This window comes from Myotis myotis, unplaced genomic scaffold (assembly GCF_014108235.1).
Source record: "Myotis myotis isolate mMyoMyo1 unplaced genomic scaffold, mMyoMyo1.p scaffold_m19_p_12, whole genome shotgun sequence".
Taxonomy (NCBI): domain Eukaryota; kingdom Metazoa; phylum Chordata; class Mammalia; order Chiroptera; family Vespertilionidae; genus Myotis; species Myotis myotis.
Genome location: NW_023416316.1, coordinates 62,172,113 through 62,189,991, shown reverse-complemented (window position 1 = coordinate 62,189,991; position 17,879 = coordinate 62,172,113). Strand labels below are relative to the sequence as shown.

General features: G+C 37.4%; 1 protein-coding gene across 1 annotated transcript; it reads left to right on the top strand.

The window, feature by feature from the left end:
* The first annotated feature begins 4,590 nt into the window (after nucleotides 1-4,590).
* LOC118666845 (cyclic AMP-dependent transcription factor ATF-4-like) lies at nucleotides 4,591-17,369 on the top strand. Its single transcript, XM_036329136.1, has 2 exons — nucleotides 4,591-4,607; nucleotides 16,680-17,369. The coding sequence occupies exons 1-2, from the start codon at nucleotides 4,591-4,593 to the stop codon at nucleotides 17,284-17,286; spliced, it is 624 nt and encodes a 207-aa protein (XP_036185029.1). The 3' UTR covers nucleotides 17,287-17,369.
* Nucleotides 17,370-17,879: the final 510 nt, after the last annotated feature.

The window sequence follows — 17,879 nt, the reverse complement described above, 5'->3', positions numbered from 1 at the left end:
TAATATGAACAAAAAAGGTGTGCTATTTATTTTATTTTTTAAAAATTGATTTCAGAGAGGAATGGAGAGGGAGAGAGACAGAAACATCAATGATGACAGGAACATCAACGATCAGTTGCCTCCTACACGTCCCCCACTGGGGATTGAGCCCACAACCCAGGTATGTACTCTGACTGCAAATGGAACCATGACCTGGTTCACAGGTCAACTCTCAACCATTGAGCCACCAAGGCTGGGTAAAAGGTATGATATTTAAAGGACACCAGTTACTTCAGTCATGTACTTAATTTACTTCTAATACCTTTTGAACTGGAGGAGAAAGCAAAGGTCACCTGCCATTTTCCTGCTGAGGCTCACATAAAATTGTCATCCTATATAATAAAGAGGTAATATTCAAATTGACCGCCATGCCCTTGCACAAGATGGCCACCCCCATGTGGTCAAAGATGGCCACCACACGATGGCCAGCAGGGGAGGGCATTTAGGGGTGACCGGGCTTGCAGGGGAGGGCAGTTGGGGATGACCAGGCCTGCAGGGGAGGGCAGTTAGGGGTAATTGGGCCATCAGGAAGCAGCTAGGCATTGATCAGGCTGGGAGGAGAGTGGCTAGGGGGTGATCAGGCTGGCAGGCAGAGTGGTTAGGGGCAATCAGGCAGGCAGGCAGGCAAGTGGTTGGGAGCCAGCAGTCCCGGATTGTGAGAGGGATGTCTGACTGCCGGTTTAGGCCCAAGCCCACAGGGATCGGGCCTAAACTGACAGAGGGACATCCCCCGAGGGGTCACAGATTGGAGAGGGTGCAGGCTGGGCTGAGGGACAACCCCCAAGTGCACAAATTTTGTGCACTGGGACTCTAGTATGGAATAAGACAATTACAATTATTTTCCCCTAAAAAACAACAGAGCTGTTTGTTAATAGATCAATAATGAATGCTCATCTGACAAGTGAAAAGGAGCTACTTCTATGGCAGGTAAACCCTAAGGCACCCCCAATAAACCCATTTCCCAGCTCCTTGTGTTTGCCCCTTTGTCTTAGTCCCTCCCTTGAGGATGGACAGGAACTGGGCTTGCTCCTAACCAAGAGATTATGGCAAAGGCTAAGTAATTTGCAGATGTCTTTAGGTCGTAAATCAGTTGATTATGAATACATCAAAAGGGAGGTTATCTTGGGTGGGCATAACAATCATTGATAGCTCTCAAAAATGGGACTGAAAACTCCCTGAAGTCAGAGAGTATCTGTCTATTGCTGGGCTTGAGAAAGTAAGTCACCATGTGTGAGAGGGCTGAGGAGGTCTCATGACAGGGAACTTGGGGTAGATTCTAGGATCAGAGAGCAGTCTAGTCAACCGCCAACAACAAAACAAACAAAAAAAACAACCCAAAAAACCTCACAGTCACAGACAACATTATGCTAATTACCAGAGGGAGAGAGCACAATGTACAGATGAGGTATTATAGCCTTGTACACCTGAAACCTACATAATTTTATTAACCAACTAGAGGCCCAGTGCATGAATTCATGCATGGGTGGGGTCTGGCCAGCCCGCCCCAATTGGGGCAGATCAGGCCAGGCCGGCTGGGGGTAGGGGCCACAGGCAGTTGGCCGGCCAGCTCCGTCCCCTGGTCAAACTCCCAGTCAAGGGGACAATTTGATTATTAGTCTTTTATTATAAAGGATGTCACCCAAATAAATTCAATTTTAAAAAGGGAAGAAAAAAAGAACAACAAAAAAAGGACCATGACCTTTAGTTCTGTACCAAAAGGGAATAAATCCTGACAATGAGAGCAACTGAAGGGAGGCTGGAAGTATATCTTTTCCCAGCTGAACCTCTGATGAGACTCTAACCCAGCCGTGGGCAAACTACGGCCCGCGGGCCGGATCCAGCCTGTTTGAAATGAATAAAACTAAAAAAAAAAAAAAAAAAGACCGTACCCTTTTATGTAATGATGTTTACTTTGAATTTATATTCGTTCACACAAACACTCCATCCATGCTTTTGTTCCGGCCCTCTGGTCCAGTTTAAGAACCCATTGTGGCCCTCGAGTCAAAAAGTTTGCCCACCCCTGCTCTAACCCCAGATGACACCCAGACTGCAGCCCGAAAAGACCCTGAAGGGGGAGCCAAGCTAAGCTGCACCTCGAATTCTTACCACAGAAAGTATGAGATGATAAATCTACCCATGATAGCTCAGAAATGAAAGGGACTTTAAGGGTCCTTGAGTCTAATTCTTTCTTTTCCTGAGGAGAACACTAAAGGGCAAGAGCTGGTAAATGACTTTTCTGTTATCACTCAACAAGTTATTAGATCTGGGAATGGATCGAGGTACTCCTGGTTCCCAATTCAGTATTCACTTACTGGGCTTTTGCTTAAAGCTTTTTAAAGAGACATAAAGGGATAAATTTATATATATGTATATATGTATATATGTACATATATATACATGTATATATGTAAATATATATGTATTTAATAGGTATACATTGGACTAGATTATTGAAGTACATTTTAAATTAAATACATGCTATATTCTTTACTTATATAATGATTTATTGTATAAATTAATATATTATATAAATCAATATATATAAATTATTTATTATATATAAATATTTTTTTATTATTATTGTTTCATAACTACATATTTAACCCAAAAGGTCTTTTAAACATTATCTAAGACAGCAGCCCAATGTTCTGGTTTTACAGATTGGGAAAACCGAAAGCCTAAAGGGTTACGTAACAGAAACAATTTTTCATAATGAGTCACAAGTGATTTGTTTGAACTGTTGTTTCATTTTTCATTCTATCTCTTTCTGGTATTTATGACGACGAAAATATTCACAGGAATCCCCACAATGCCGACTCCTCTGTGGTACGCCTGCTTTCTCCCGCTCCGCCTATGAAACGCCTGTGGTACTATATCGCCCTTTAGCTCGTCAATCTTCTTTCCCTCACCTCACAGACCAAACCTCACCTGCCCCCTCTCGTAGTCCTTTGGCACCTTTTGGCAAGTCATTGCTTTCTAAGCTCTGATAAAATCATTCTAAAGTGTTACAGGATTACTATTATCCCTCCCAGAGAGATATCCATTTTAAAAGCAATCCAGAACATGCCATGTCTGTTTCCTAAAATAATTTTCAATATTAGAATTTCTACTTTGTTGAGAAAGCATTTCTGGAGAATGTATTAGAGAAAAGGTTTTGGACAGCACCATAAAATCACTTAGAAATTTAAATAGATCTAGTTGCTAGGAAGTTACTTCTAAAGATAAACTGGAAGTAACCTGGGTACATGGTTTAAAAAACGAATGCCTTATATAAGTTGCAGGCACAGACACTCTCAGGACCTTTCTATTTTCAATGTGGAACCTGAAATGAATCTAAAGTGTGTGGCTTGGCTATAAAAAAAATCCCAGAGCACATGTTGTTTAAAGTGTTTTGTGTGTCCTCGACTATTTTTAATGGCATTTTTTTTCCTTAGCTGAACAGCCCAGAGGCTGAGCAAATGCAACACAAATCCCGTGGTTCTTTTTAAAATCAGCTCGAGTCTCAGCTCTGTCGCTGCTTCTCCCAACCCCCCGCTTAGTTGCCATGTTCAACAACACTTCAGAGGTGTGGCTGGCTTCATTTCTGGGCTTAGATTCTGTTTCAAGAAGAAACTAAATTAGAATCAGTTTATCACCCTTGGCTAGGATTTTTAACAGAATTTAAAAACTAAGAGGAACCCCAGTCACATCTAAAATGATACCAAGTGTATTAGCTGGGTGCTTGATCTTCAAAGCAAGCCGTAGCCCTGCATCAAACTCACTGGTCTCTGCTGGCATTAGCATCTTGAGCCTTCGAAGGCACTGTTACATGGATACCCAGGGCACTTCCTGTATTTTCATTTTATTTTTCTTTAAAGAGAAAGAAATTAGGCTTATTTTTTACATATTTTTCTTTACATGATGATGCTTTTATGAAAATAAAAGCAAATAGAGAGAAATGAGTACTGGGAGATACACAAGGAGAAAAGATCCTGAAATTAATCTTCCCCAATTTATTAGAAATTATGTCGGCAGAGGTAGTACTGAGAGCATACGCCCTAACCATCAAATCCTTTTTGGGGTAGAGAAAGCACAAACCACCACAGAACTCCTCCATCTAATTGGCTATGGCATGGAGGAGGCACTCAGTAGAAAGCAGAACCACTGTTTTGAAAAAGCAGATGGCCTTTACCATATCGTCTTATTAGATCTCTGTTCTGCTTTGACTAACATATATCTTACATTTGACAAAGCGTTTATATGCCCTACAATCAGTGGCTTGAACACAGTATTTTATCCTTTAGAAGTGCTATACCGTATGTTTTAAAGGATTGTTCATTTGAGATGAATATTGAGTGATGGACAGGTATACTCCTATAGGGTAGGATTGGAAAGCTCTAAGCAAAGATAGTAGCATGAACAAAAGCACAGTGGGATGAAATAATGTGTTGTTTTTGTGAAACTGCATGCATTTTAGAATGCCTGGTGTGTAGGCAGGAGGCAGAGGTGGGAAGAAGGCTAAGGAGCAGGGAGAATGATCTTATTATGTTACTCAGTTTAGATTGGCGGAGTATGGGGAGTGACTACAGGTAAGGGCAGCATCTAGAAAAGAGGGGCTTAAAGACCATGAGAGCAATTAGAGTTCAGTAGGGCAGAATAAAATGCAGCTGGAAGAACAGTGGACATACATCCAGGAGAGACTTGAATAGAACCAGTTGAAGAGAAGATCAAATAATGTAATAATACAATAGATAGCAATGTCAGTGTTTAGGAATAAGATAAATTGAAATAAACTGAAGTACTGAATAGGTAGTCTGGCATTTTAGGAAATTAAATCGGAAGACATGGGGTTCTCTATTTAGAGCCTCACACACAGAAGATGGGAAGGTTCCTCAGATGTGCATTTGTTAGGCTATAAGATTCCGTGGAAAGCCACAGCTTTTGATGCCTGGAGACCCAGGTTGATTTGCTATATCCCTGAAACCTTGAGAAGTTATTTAACTTCTTCAAGCATGGTTTTCATGTGTATAAAAGGAATAATAATACTACCACTTATGCGCCCAGCCAGCTTGGCTCACTGGTTGAGCCTATGAACCAGCAGGTCACAGTTTGATTCCCTGTCAGGGCATATGCCTGGGTTGCAGGCTCGATCCCCAGTGTGGGGCGTCCAGAAGGCAGTCGAGCAATGATTCTCTCATCATTGATGTTTCTAGCGCTCTCTCCCTCTCCCTTCTTCTTTGAAATCAATAAAAATATATTAAAACATAATAATAATAATACCAATTACCCCATGGAATATTGCAGATACTAAATAAATGCGTGTGAAATATCTGGCACACTTTTGGGTACATACTGAGGGCTCAATAAATGTTACTTTTCCTTTCTATAGAAAATATGCCGTGAGGTGTGTGTGCACTCTGCAGAGCTTTAAAAAAGTCTGTAGTAAAACAAGATCCAGCATGGTAGGCAGGAATATATAAATACCACAAGAGGAAGAGGAGACAGGAACTGCAATAAGGGTAAAGTCAACTGTGACCCAGTAGAATAGAATTTAGCAACTTTAAGCCTCAGGACAACTGTGAGAGGGAGATGACCAGAGAAGCCGACTCCTTGATAATTAGGGCCTAAGATCCTTGTAGGCTGGCACATTAAAAAAAAAATTATGAGCTTATCCTCCTATCCTTATACCATGGTGCTATTTGGAAAAAACTATATTTCTTGCTTTAACCCACTTATGAGCAACTAAAGTAATAATTTCAATCATCAAGTTATTGTGCTAAAATGCTTTTAACACATTTTGATGAGCTTACTTTATGAACATAAAATTAGTAAAACAGCTTTATTTTAATGTCATTCAATTATATCATTTATTATTTGTATCCCTGCTATGTACTAAACACTATGTGAAATGTTGTGTATAAGGGATACACAAGAGCCCTGGCCCTGTTCCTCAGTGGTTAGAGCATTATCCCATGCATCAGAGGGTCTCAGGTTTGATTTCTGCTCAGGGCAGGGCACATACCCAGGTTTCTGGTTCAATCCCTGGTCAGGGGGAGTACGGGAGGCGACTGATCAATCTTTCTCCCTCACATCAATCTCTCTCTCTCTCTCCCTCTCTCTTTCTCTCTCTCTAGAATCAATGAAAAAAGCATATCCTCGGGTCAGAATTTTAAAAAAGGATGCATGAGATATCCCCAAATCCCTCAAAGACCTCACATTTTAGAAGCCTATTTCATGATTTTTCTCATCATGGACTCATGGGACATAAGTAACTTTACATGCCACTGGGGGTCATGCTAGGGCAAAGGAAGAGTTCAGAAACTGAACAAAATGTCCTACTACTTTACATTATTTTTCAAAACCAGTCAATATTCCTCTGTACGGAAAGTTTATCTTGGCTTGAACTATATCTGAGTGTCAAAAATTAGACTGTTGACTTCCAGAATCAATTACTTATTTTCAGTGTGAGAAATTATTTTACTAGGCCCCAAACATCCTAGAATAACAAACAAACAAACACCTTGTGTTAGCAATACAATATGGTCTTCAAAGACAGGCATTATTTCTTGCTCTACTTTCTCAAGAGCAGGGCTGGCCTTTCCAAGGTAGCTTACCAAACTTTGCTTAGTAATGCTTCTCCAAGGTTAGTAGGTAGAGTGATAGACTCTCTCTTATCCCTAAGCGTGCATTTCTCCTCCTGGTAAATACCCTTCACTTCTTGTTTCTACTCTCTCCTTTCACATACCTGATGTCTAACAATGCCAATTTCTAAATATTTCTTAAAACCACATGTCTTACATCTCTACTCCCTCTATGTCAGACCCTTACTTATCACCCAAACCATTGAAATAGCTAAACCAATTTTTCTTCATCCTGTCCTACTCAATGGATGACTCTCACAAAAAAACTCTGACCATGGCTTCATTTGCTAAAATGTTCCAGTGGAGCCTTATTGTCTACAAGATAAAGTCTCCTGTTTAAAATAAAACATCTTCCATAAGCTGACCCTTGCCTACATGTTTGGCCTTTCTTTATGACACTTTAGCTGCAACACTGAAAAATTGCATATACTAGCAACTTAATATTTTGCAAGACTTCCCACTCCCAAAACCGATAATAATGTGATAAAAAAGGTGCTTCTGTGTTAGATAATCATTGAATATTATTTAAAACTACTGCAAAGCTAGTAAAATAGAGTTAAAAATGAATTAGGTAATGAAATTACAAGAGATAATGATTTTATGCCAACCTGATGGCCTTCATCTATAGACCTAATTTCACTCCTCTCTATCTGTGCTCACTCTAAAAACTCTGTTTGAAATACTCTCTCTCTTCTACTTCTTCACTTGACTATCTTCTACTCATATGTCAAGAGTAAATTCATGTGTCATTTCTTCCAGGAAGCATTCTCTGATAACCTCCCTTCAGGCAGAGTCAAATCCTATTGCTCTGAGCTTGAACAGCTCTCTGTGTATCCTTTTATCATAATACTTGTTAATGAAATTTGCCTGTATAAACTCTGAATTCCTTGATGTCAAAAACCATTTGTCTTCAGTCTTTGTGTCATTATCTTCCATTTGCCTGAAACATGATCATCACTGAATAAATATTTTATAAAGCATACCAATTTTCCCCTTCTTTCTATAATATACACATTGTACTTATCACGGTTGCCATTTTCCCATGCATACTTCCTTCCTCCGCTCAATCTCAGTAAGTAATTCTGACAAATCTAACCCCAGCACATGTGATACTTTATGAGACTTGGTGTTAGCTTTCCCAGCTGCTCAGATTTGGTGGCTTTTAAATATTCTGCATTTTTAGTCCTTAATTACTTTTATAATTTCTTAGGAAATTTTACTCTGGAGTTATCAGATTTCTTTGGTAGCCTATGGAGAGAGACTCAACAAAATCCACTCCTTCAAAGAATCTTGACTATATGAAAAAAAAGTAAAACTTGCTTTTGTGATAATTACATTAATGTGATCTTATAAATTTATTTATACTACTCAGGCCCTAAGTGACTAAAATCTTTGTTTCAGAATAATCAGGCACCAAAGGCTCAGGGCTTTGCTGTGGGTTTACCTCTCTTGAAATTGTTGCTGAACATGAACATAAGTGAAAAAACTCATGAATAAATCCGAAGTACACAACTTTCTTAATTTCACTACGTATCACCTCTTTAAGGCCTTTTCCTTATAGCCTTCACAGACCTTTTGCAGAACATAGAAAGGCAGAGAACACCAATAAATACTGGCTAAGTAGTTTTTAGGTTTGTCTACACAGACTTGATAATCTAAGTGTAAAGCACTTTTCATTTGAATTGTAATAGTGCAGCTTCTACAAAAACTAAATAAAAACATATTAAGGTAACCAATACTTGTGGTTAGATCTCATGGGAGATTCCTTGAATGGAAGACCTAAGTACCAGTAAATGTGCCTTAATTTAAGAGTAAGTATAAAAAGGGGGCATCTGGGAGAACTATCCTTACACTGTTTTCTAACACATAAAATTAAGGCATCTTTAAAAGATCAGTATTCTTATCTGCTAGCAATAAGCATAAAGATGTTACAATATGACTCTTTTAATTTAGGGAATTTGGATTTTTTATATCTACTGTTCCCATATCAAGTGAAATTGCCTTTTCATTTAAGGGGTCATAGACATCAGAAGTGGTATTTGTACTTCAAATCAAATTTTCTGGCAGCAATGTTATTTCAACTTAAAATTGCTCTGTTTTACCTAGAATTCAATCCAATCTTTCCTGTGGGTCAAAATGTTAGGAATATACTTACTAGCAACTTACTATTTGGCAAATATTTCCACTCTCAAAAATATAATAATCTGATCAAAGAGGGTGCTTATGTGTTAGATACTCAAGTTGAATAATATTATTTAAAACTACCGCAAAGCAGGTAAAATAGAGCTGAAAATGTATTAAGTAATTAAATTTCAGGGAGACAATTGTTTTACACCAACCTCATGGCTTTCATCTACAGGCCCAGTTCTAATCCACTGAGGAAAAAAGAACTCCCTAGCCTTAAAACAATGCATATTTCAATAAATATTTCAATAAGAGACGAGGACAAGAAGGTAATACAAACAAAAGATTCCAAGAAAGGGGACTTGGGGAAATTCTAGCCCATTGTGCATTGGAATAAAAAATGTGCATCCAAGTAACCAAATAATTCATATAGAATTCTGACAGTTGGGAAAAAAATAGAATAAAAAGCCCACAGGCAAATGACAACAATAGTTATTAGATGGCTTGCTTAATTGATTTGGGATTCGGCATGCCATGTTCCACTGTGGCATAGTTATGAGACACTAACATTTCCTTGGGTGACATTAACAGCATGATGATAGCTGCCCCTACTATAATAAATACTAAATTATAGTATTTATTACAATTTATCATTCATTTCAATTTGGTAGGCTTATGTTTCTGGACACAAGAAAAGGACCTGAAGTCCCCACAGGACATCTAAAACCAATGGATAAACACAAGTTGGAATGTATATTAGGTTTTCTTTTATATGAACTGACATATATGAGCAAACAAAAATTCAGACTAACCTATATTTCTCATGTCCATTGATTTAAGAGATACATGTTATGCGTTAATAATCTTTGCTAAAATATACACTTATTACAGAAAATTTGGGTTTTATATAATAATTAGGAAATTATAATCTTTTAAATCCACTACTGAAAAATAAGTGCTTTTAACATTTTTTAAAGATTTTAAAATGTAGCATACATATGAAAAAATTATACATTTTTTTTTCTTTTCTATACAACAATTTTTCACAAGCTCTCAACCAATATCCAATGAACCGATGGAAGTTTTATACATATGGTTCAGCTCCCTGAGTCCTTAAGGTGACAGGAACAACTAAAAGGAATGGGTTTTATACTGTTCCCACCAGTGATATCAATTGGTATCACACACAGGTTAATAAACAGATCATTTTTACTATTTTCCTTTCACTTTCCTACTCGTATACTGGTGGTTACTTCATCTTCTAAATAAACTACTATCACTTGAAACCTTGCATCAAAGTTTGGATAATTGAAAACTAAGACAAATATGTTAAAGAAAAAAATATTGGCTCTATAAGAAGATTAATTAAACTGGTGCATGACTTGAAAGATGGTTCAAAAGGGAAGAAAATATAAATAGCAGTGTCATGAATTTTAAAAGATAATATTTATGTAAATTGATAAGCATTAAAAATATAATAATGCAAAATATGAGAAATTTTGCGACAGCAAGTTTGTCAACTTGGATGAAGTGGATAATTTCCTTTTAAAATAAATGTATTAAAATTAACACAAGAACAAATAGATAATCTGTAAAGTCCTGTCTCTGTTAAAGTGATTGAATACATAAATAACACTTTTTCCTAGAGGAAACATAAGTCATGATAACTTCACCAATAAATGTTATATATTTTTAAATTATACGTTTTATATTTAGAAAACACAAAAGCAATACCTTTCCAATATATAAACTTTTAAAAATTAAATTTATTGGGGTCACACTAGTTATTAACATTATATACGTCTCAGGTGTACAGTTTTATAATATATCACCTGTATATTGCATGTGTGCTCACCACAAGAACTTCAGCCTCCTTCTGTTACCATATTTGACCCCTTTTACTCTCTTTATCCTTCACAAACTTCCCTCCTATCCAATAACCACCATTGCATCGTCTGTGTCTATGAGTTTGTTTGGTTGATTGGTGGGTTTGGTTTGTTGCTTCCTATATCCCACATGGATGGATCTTGAAACTATCATGCTAAGTGAAATAAGTCAGATAGAAAATGACTAGAGCCATATAATTTTACTCATATGTGGGATCCAATGCATACATAACCCTGATACAAATATCTGACTAGGGCATTACCATAAAGAAAAATTACAGGTGAAGATAGCAAAAACACTCTCATGAAGATAACAAAAGTTAGCTCATGGGAAAATACTAAGTACACATATTAACTAATTAAAATCAATTATATCTAAAAAGGTATATCATGATTAAATTGGATTTTTCTCCAGAAATGCAAGGTTGGCATAATATTTAAAAATCAACCAATATAAATAACCATATTAAGAATATAAAAAGAAAGTCAATTAACTGACTAGAGGTAGAAAAGCAATGTTTGTTTTTACACCATGTGGCTCAGCCACTTGTGTAAGTCAGGATATGAGATATCTAGATCCATGTTATAAGGTTTTTTAACTTGGAAGAAACTTCTAAAGTGAGTTATAAAGTAATTTAAGCTACATGTCCAATATTTGTAACCTTGAGCAAGTTACTTCATTTCTTTGTTTCTTAGTTTTCCACACTATAAAACTGCAAACCACAGAATTTTCCCATCCCCTGAACTTAACTAACAGCACACCATTGTAAGGATCCAAATTTCATAGAAGATATGTAAAGATAATTAAAAATATATATTTCCATGTATCTTTATCATGGTAATCTAATTTTATTAAGGTCTTAATTATTATGTGCAGAGATTAATGACACTGTGTACATAATATGGTATCAGGTAGTGCAATATTACATGGAGAATAGTTTTAAGTAGAAATATCATGGTTCAGTTCTTCAGTTTTATGAGTGCTTAAAGGTTTCAACCAGATTTTAAATTCAGCCAAGAAAACCCATCTTCATTATTGTTTTAAATTTCTACCTTTACCAGCTAGAAGAAAGCTGGAGGTAGCCAGCTGAAAGTGAGTCAGTGTAAATGCCATGCATTTTACTAAGCTGATTTGGTTGTCCTTTGTGTTTAACATAATAAATCCTAGGCGTGTTGCAGTGTTTTAAAATACTATGTAACCCAAACAATTAGACTTCCTGTAGGTGTAGTCAGCTGAGAAAAAGAATTTGAGTGTTTCCTCTTTTATTTTAAGACATGTGTATAAAATAATATATAACCATAATCCACAAATCTGCAAGGATTTGCAAATTTTGTAAATTCATAGCAGTGTAGGTAAGATAAAGAAGTATAAACAAAAGCAAAATACTCTAACTAAGCACTGTTATTTATCTTGTTCTTGGTGTAGACAGTATTGTAGTCATATGTCTATAATACTACATACCTACTATGCCTTTTTCATTTGTTGGATTACTTTCTTGTTCTTACTGTTCTTGACTACCAACTTGGTACATTATGAATATTAACATATTTATTTTGAATAAATAAATGGAACAGGAATTGTTCTAGTTGTTAAAAATATCACACTAAGTTGTCTATTTTCCAATAGAATAGAGCCAATATTGTGATCTGATTAGAATCCAGGTCTCCAGATTATAAGGACTATGTTTAGTTAAAAATCACTGTTTTCAGCCTGGCTGGTGTTGCTCAGTGGTTGAGTGTTGACCTATGAACCAGGAGGTCATGGGTTTGATTTCTGGTCAGGGCATATGCCAGGGTTGTGGCCTCGGTCCCCAGTAGGTGGAGTGCAGGGGGCAGCAGATCAATGATTCTCTCTCATCACTGATATTTCTATCTCTCTCCCTTTTTCTCTCTGAAATTAATTTTAAAAAGTATATTTAAAAAAATAACTGTTTCTTCCTTTCCCAAGATAAAGAAAAATAGAGTTAAAAACAGGAATACTGGAAAAACTCTTTTGCTTTTGGATTGTGTACCATTAAGAAAATATTAAAAAAATAAAAATACCAAAAAATTACATTTAAGTGATCAATCTTGCAACCTACTTGAATAGTTTAAGTAATAGACTAATAAAAGTGAGGATTTGAATTGAGTTTGTTAATATTTACTACAAATATAGATTGTGTCTAAGAGGTAGGTGAAAATATAGACCCATAAATTTGGGAAACAGAGAGAACATGTTAGGGATAGTGAGTAGAAATATTAGGAGTAGTGGAGTGAACATGTAGGTAATGATTAAGTAATGAAGTTGGAAAGGTAGGTTGGGTGATTTTTGAATGCTATTATAGAATATAACAAAACCATAAAACTTTTGAGCAGAACAGTGATACATTTAATGCTAAATGTAATTACATTAATCTGAAGAATGTGTAGAACTTACATAGAATACAAAGAGGCTGAGAATAGAAAGATATTTTATTTAAACCATAAAGTAGTACTGAGCTGATTTACAATTATGGATATTACAACAATAATGAAGAAATAATAGATATGAGACCAAGAAAAATTGACTTGGCATGGCCATGAGGGTAAAAAGAAAGATGAAGTATCCACTTAACTATATTAAAACAATTGATAAAGCATTATAAAATATTCATTTTGTGATTTAATACATAATTAAACCAAGCTGTATATTTTGGTATGGTTTAGTACCTTATTCACTACTGTATGTTATCTATTAGAGAATTCAGTCATTTCTGTTTTGACTTTAGAGTTTTTCAATAAAACTATATCTTTCAATATGTTATTATTTAAAATATCTAGATATGCCCTGAAATTTGTAAAAAGCTCCAGTTGTGGTCATCCACTACAATCTTTTCCTGACATAGTTGCTATAAAGACAAAAACTTTAGGGGGAAAAGGAAAGCCTTGACAATCTCTTGGGCTTTAGAATCGCTCAACCTAGAGAATTATTTCCAGGGGTGTCCTGTTTTGTAGCCCACTGTTGAAGTCATTCTCTAAAGAGTTCTTTCCTTTTTGAGCTCTGCATCCCATTTCACTTCCTGCCTTCTATCTTAAGTTCTGGGCAGAGCACTCTTTGCTCTTAAAAACAGCTACTATCTAACTCCATAGTCATCCAAAGATGTTGTGTGCATATTTAAGTGCACTGCACACATCGTTTCTTTAACAGCTGGAAAGCTGAACCTGTGAACCAGAAACTTATCATATGTTTCAGCTGGACCCACCACGTCAGCAATTCATCCTCCCATTTTTTATTTTGGCAGCCTTGTGGCAGAAGGGGTGATTGCTAAGGCAGTGTGAGCCCTCCTGTGCCCCATTCACTGAATTTCCTTGCCTGAGGACATTATGATTGCTAACAAAGCTGCTTTAGGGATTATAGCTGAACCCTGATACGAATTTGTGTAAACATTACATGTAAGTGAAGAATGTCTCTGTAAAACAATCTTTCCATATTGCTGAGTTAATACATTGGTAAAGCCTTAACCAGAAGAAAAGCCTGTTCGGAACCCATCGCGACCTTCTGTCTCAGGTCATTGATCTTCTTTCGTGTTGTTGCCTTAGTTTCTATGACCCATCCTGACAGCGTGATCTAACCGGTGCTAGAAAAACCATCTCTAGGTATCACAGCATTTGTACTTATTCCTGTGACTTCTCATTTTCTGGCTGTAATTTAGCAGTTTGCATTGTATGGACAAAGTTTATGACAAATTCATCTCTAGAATCTTAGCTATTTTTGTTGTAATTTTCCTATTGGACAGATCTTTACAATGCTCATGGAAGCTTGGCACCCTTCAGTGGCTTGTTTTGCATTATGCCACTTGCTTGCAACTCAAAATTTATTTTTTTCTGACCTCCACCATCTTTTACTTTTTTTCTGCAATAGTTGTACATTTTTACCAACATATCCCTTTTTCTCATGGTAAAATAAAAACCACTTGGATGAGCACTACTTGAAAAACTTCTCCCAGACATGGGTGACTCTGTCCCATGCTTTCTTTTCTATTCTAAATTTTTATGTGTTTTTTATTGGGTTTAGAGAGAGGGGAGGGAGGGAGTAAAGGAGGGAGGGAGGGAGGGAGGGAGGGAGGGAGGGAGGGAGAGAGAGAGAGAGAGAGAGAGAGAGAGAGAGAGAGAGAGAGAGAGAGAGAGAGAGAAACTTCAATCCACTGCCTCTTGCTTGCGCCCTGACCGGGAAATCGAACAGAGTGGCGTTCAACCAACTGAGCCACACTGGCCAAGACCTCTTTTCTAGATTCTCACCTCTTTGAGAGCAAGGTGTAGATTCTTTCTTTATAGACCTGGCACCTGATGCAGTGCCTGGTGAGTAATAGGGGTTCAGCAAAGGTTTTTTTGAGTTCATTAGTGAATTTGTCCTTTCCATGTATTGGGCTTCATAATCACCAATCCGGAATAAAATAGTTAGGGGGAAAAACAACCTTTTTGAGGGTTTTTTCCCCCCTATTTATCTGATTCCATGATTTTATGCATAACTTAATTATCAATATGCATATATATGTATTCTGCCCAATTTAATGCAAAATTATTACATACTGATTCAAAAGGTTCTGCCTTTCTGAATCATAAAAGTTGCTATTTTCCCTTCAAAGTGACCTTTTTGTCAGCTATTCACAGTTTTGAATATGGTCTTAAATGCCTCTACTGGAAAATCATATCATAAGATATTTTTTTTTCCAAAGCCATATCCCACTAATGTTTGCAAAACCCGAACTACATTACATTTACAGTTAGAGTATGATGTTTTTAATATGAATGAACTCTAAAATAGCCACAGGTGACCAGTTTGGCATTTACAGTCTGTGGGATCTCCAGAGAGACAAATCTTTGTTTCCTGACTGTCTGACAGTTTGGCTTCTTCAGACGAGGTAAACATCATCTGTCCTTCAGCAGGACGCACGCACCATACACAGTGCCTGGGCAATTGCGTTTAGATGGTCACTGATTATACTTTTTAGTATTTTCAAGGTCAAGGAAAAGCCTGGCTGGGATTACATAGCAGATAGCAAACAACATCCTTAGGAGAGAGGTCCCTGGAAGCCTTTCCTAGCATTGGCAGTGATGTACTATATGCTGCAGGCTTACCATAGCTCTTTAGCACAGCGGTTCTCAACCTGTGGGCCGCGACCCCTTTGGGGGTCAAACGACCCTTTCACCGGGGTCGCCTAAGACCATCGGAAAACACGTATATAATTATATATTGTTTTCTGTGATTAATCACTATGCTTTAATTATTTTCAATTTGTAACAATGAAATTGGGGGTCACCTCAACATGAGGAACTGTATTAAAGGGTCGCGGCATTAGGAAGGTTGAGAACCACGGCTTTAGCAAGTCATCTGTTTGCTTTTATGCTCAGCTGAGTAGAGCTAAGATCAGTTTTTAAATCACATTGCCATATTATCCATCCCCACGATTCAAGACTACATTGGTAATTGTTTGATATTTTTGAAAAAGCCTTTCAGTTATACAACGTGGGAGGGAGGGAGAGATAAGACATGTTTATTTCCCCTGAAATGTTGGGTTATAAATTAAAATTAAATAAAATCATGTGTGTAAAAGTCTGCACTCCAAAGAAGACCTATTTTATATTTCCAGTGGTATGCAAAGGAAAAAATAGAATAGCTAAAGGTTTCATAGTGAAAAATTAACTCCTGAAGAGTAACCTGTTTTTCTATTTTAATCCAAACAGTAAAATGGTATGAAATTATTTGGGCACATATGAGATAAGGAAAGAAAATATTAAACAAAAAGCATTTGGTATCATTATTATTGCAGACATACCTTGTTTTATTGTACTTAGCTCTCTATTGCTTTGCAGATATTGCGATTTTTACAGGTTGAAGGTCTGTGGCCATCTGACATTGAGCAAATCTCTCAGTGCCATATTTTCCAAAAGCGTTTGCTCACTTCATGTCTCTGTGCTACATTTTGTTCATTCTTGCAACATTTTAAACCTTTTTATTATTATTATATTTGTGGTGGTGATATGATGTCAGTGACCTTTTATGTTACTACACCTTCCTGCGACCTCTTCCCCTTTCCCCAGAGGCCCTGTGCTGCACTCCGGATCACTCCTTTCATTTAGAGCTGGGAAGTGAAGTTGACATCTCTGAAGGAGAGAGAAAATCAGTCTCCACTACTTCTATTACCATAATCCCTCAATGCATAAAGGAGGAGGATGTCACCTCAGACAATGATAGTGGCATCTGTATGAGCCTGGAGTCCTATCTGGGCTCTCCCCAGAATGGTCCCTCCACCTCCAGGGCCTCCCCAAACAGGAATCTGCTGTCCTCAGCTTCCCCCTGTGGGTCTGCTGGCCCCAAACCCTATGACCCTCCTGGAGAGAAGGTGGTAGCTGCAAAAGTAAAGGGTGAGAAACTAGATAAAAGGCTGAAAAAAATGGAGCAGAACAAGACAGCAGCTACTAGGTACCGCCAGAAGAAGAGAGCAGAACAGGAGGCCCTCACCGGTGAGTGTAAAGAGCTAGAAAAGAAAAACGAGGCTCTGAAAGAGAAGGCCGATTCCTTGGTGAAGGAGATCCAGTACCTGAAAGATTTGAGAGAGGAAGTCCGCAAGGCCAGGGGAAAGAAAAGGGACCCCTAGTTAGGGTAGTCAGTGTGCTTGTACATAGGAGGCTTGAGCTGGAGATGTGTATCATAATAAATTATTTTGTAGTGAAAAAAAAATTGTTGGGAGCACCACAAAGCATGCCCATATCAGACATCAAATTAATCAATAAATGTTGTATGTGTTCTGACTGCTCCACTGAGCGACCATTCCCCCATCTTTCTCCCTCTCCTTAAGGTTCCCTATTAACCGAGACACAACACTATTGAAATTAGGCCAAATAATAGCCCTGCAATGGACTCTAGGTGTTCAAGTGAAAGGAAGAGTCACATGTCCCTCACTTTAAATCAAAAGCTACAAACGATTAAGCTTAGAGAGGAAGACATGTTGAAAGGTACCTGTCTTGTGCCCGTTAGCCAAGCTGTGAATTCAAAGGAAATGTTTTTGAAGGAAATAAAAAGTGCTATTCCAGTGAACAAATGAAAGAAAAGAAAGTGAAACAGCCTATTGCTGATGCAGAGAAAGATTCAGTGATCTGAATATAAGATGAAACCAGCCACATTCCCGTAAGCCCAAACCTAATCTAGTGCAAGGTTCTCACTCTGTTCAATGCTATGAAGGCTGAGGGA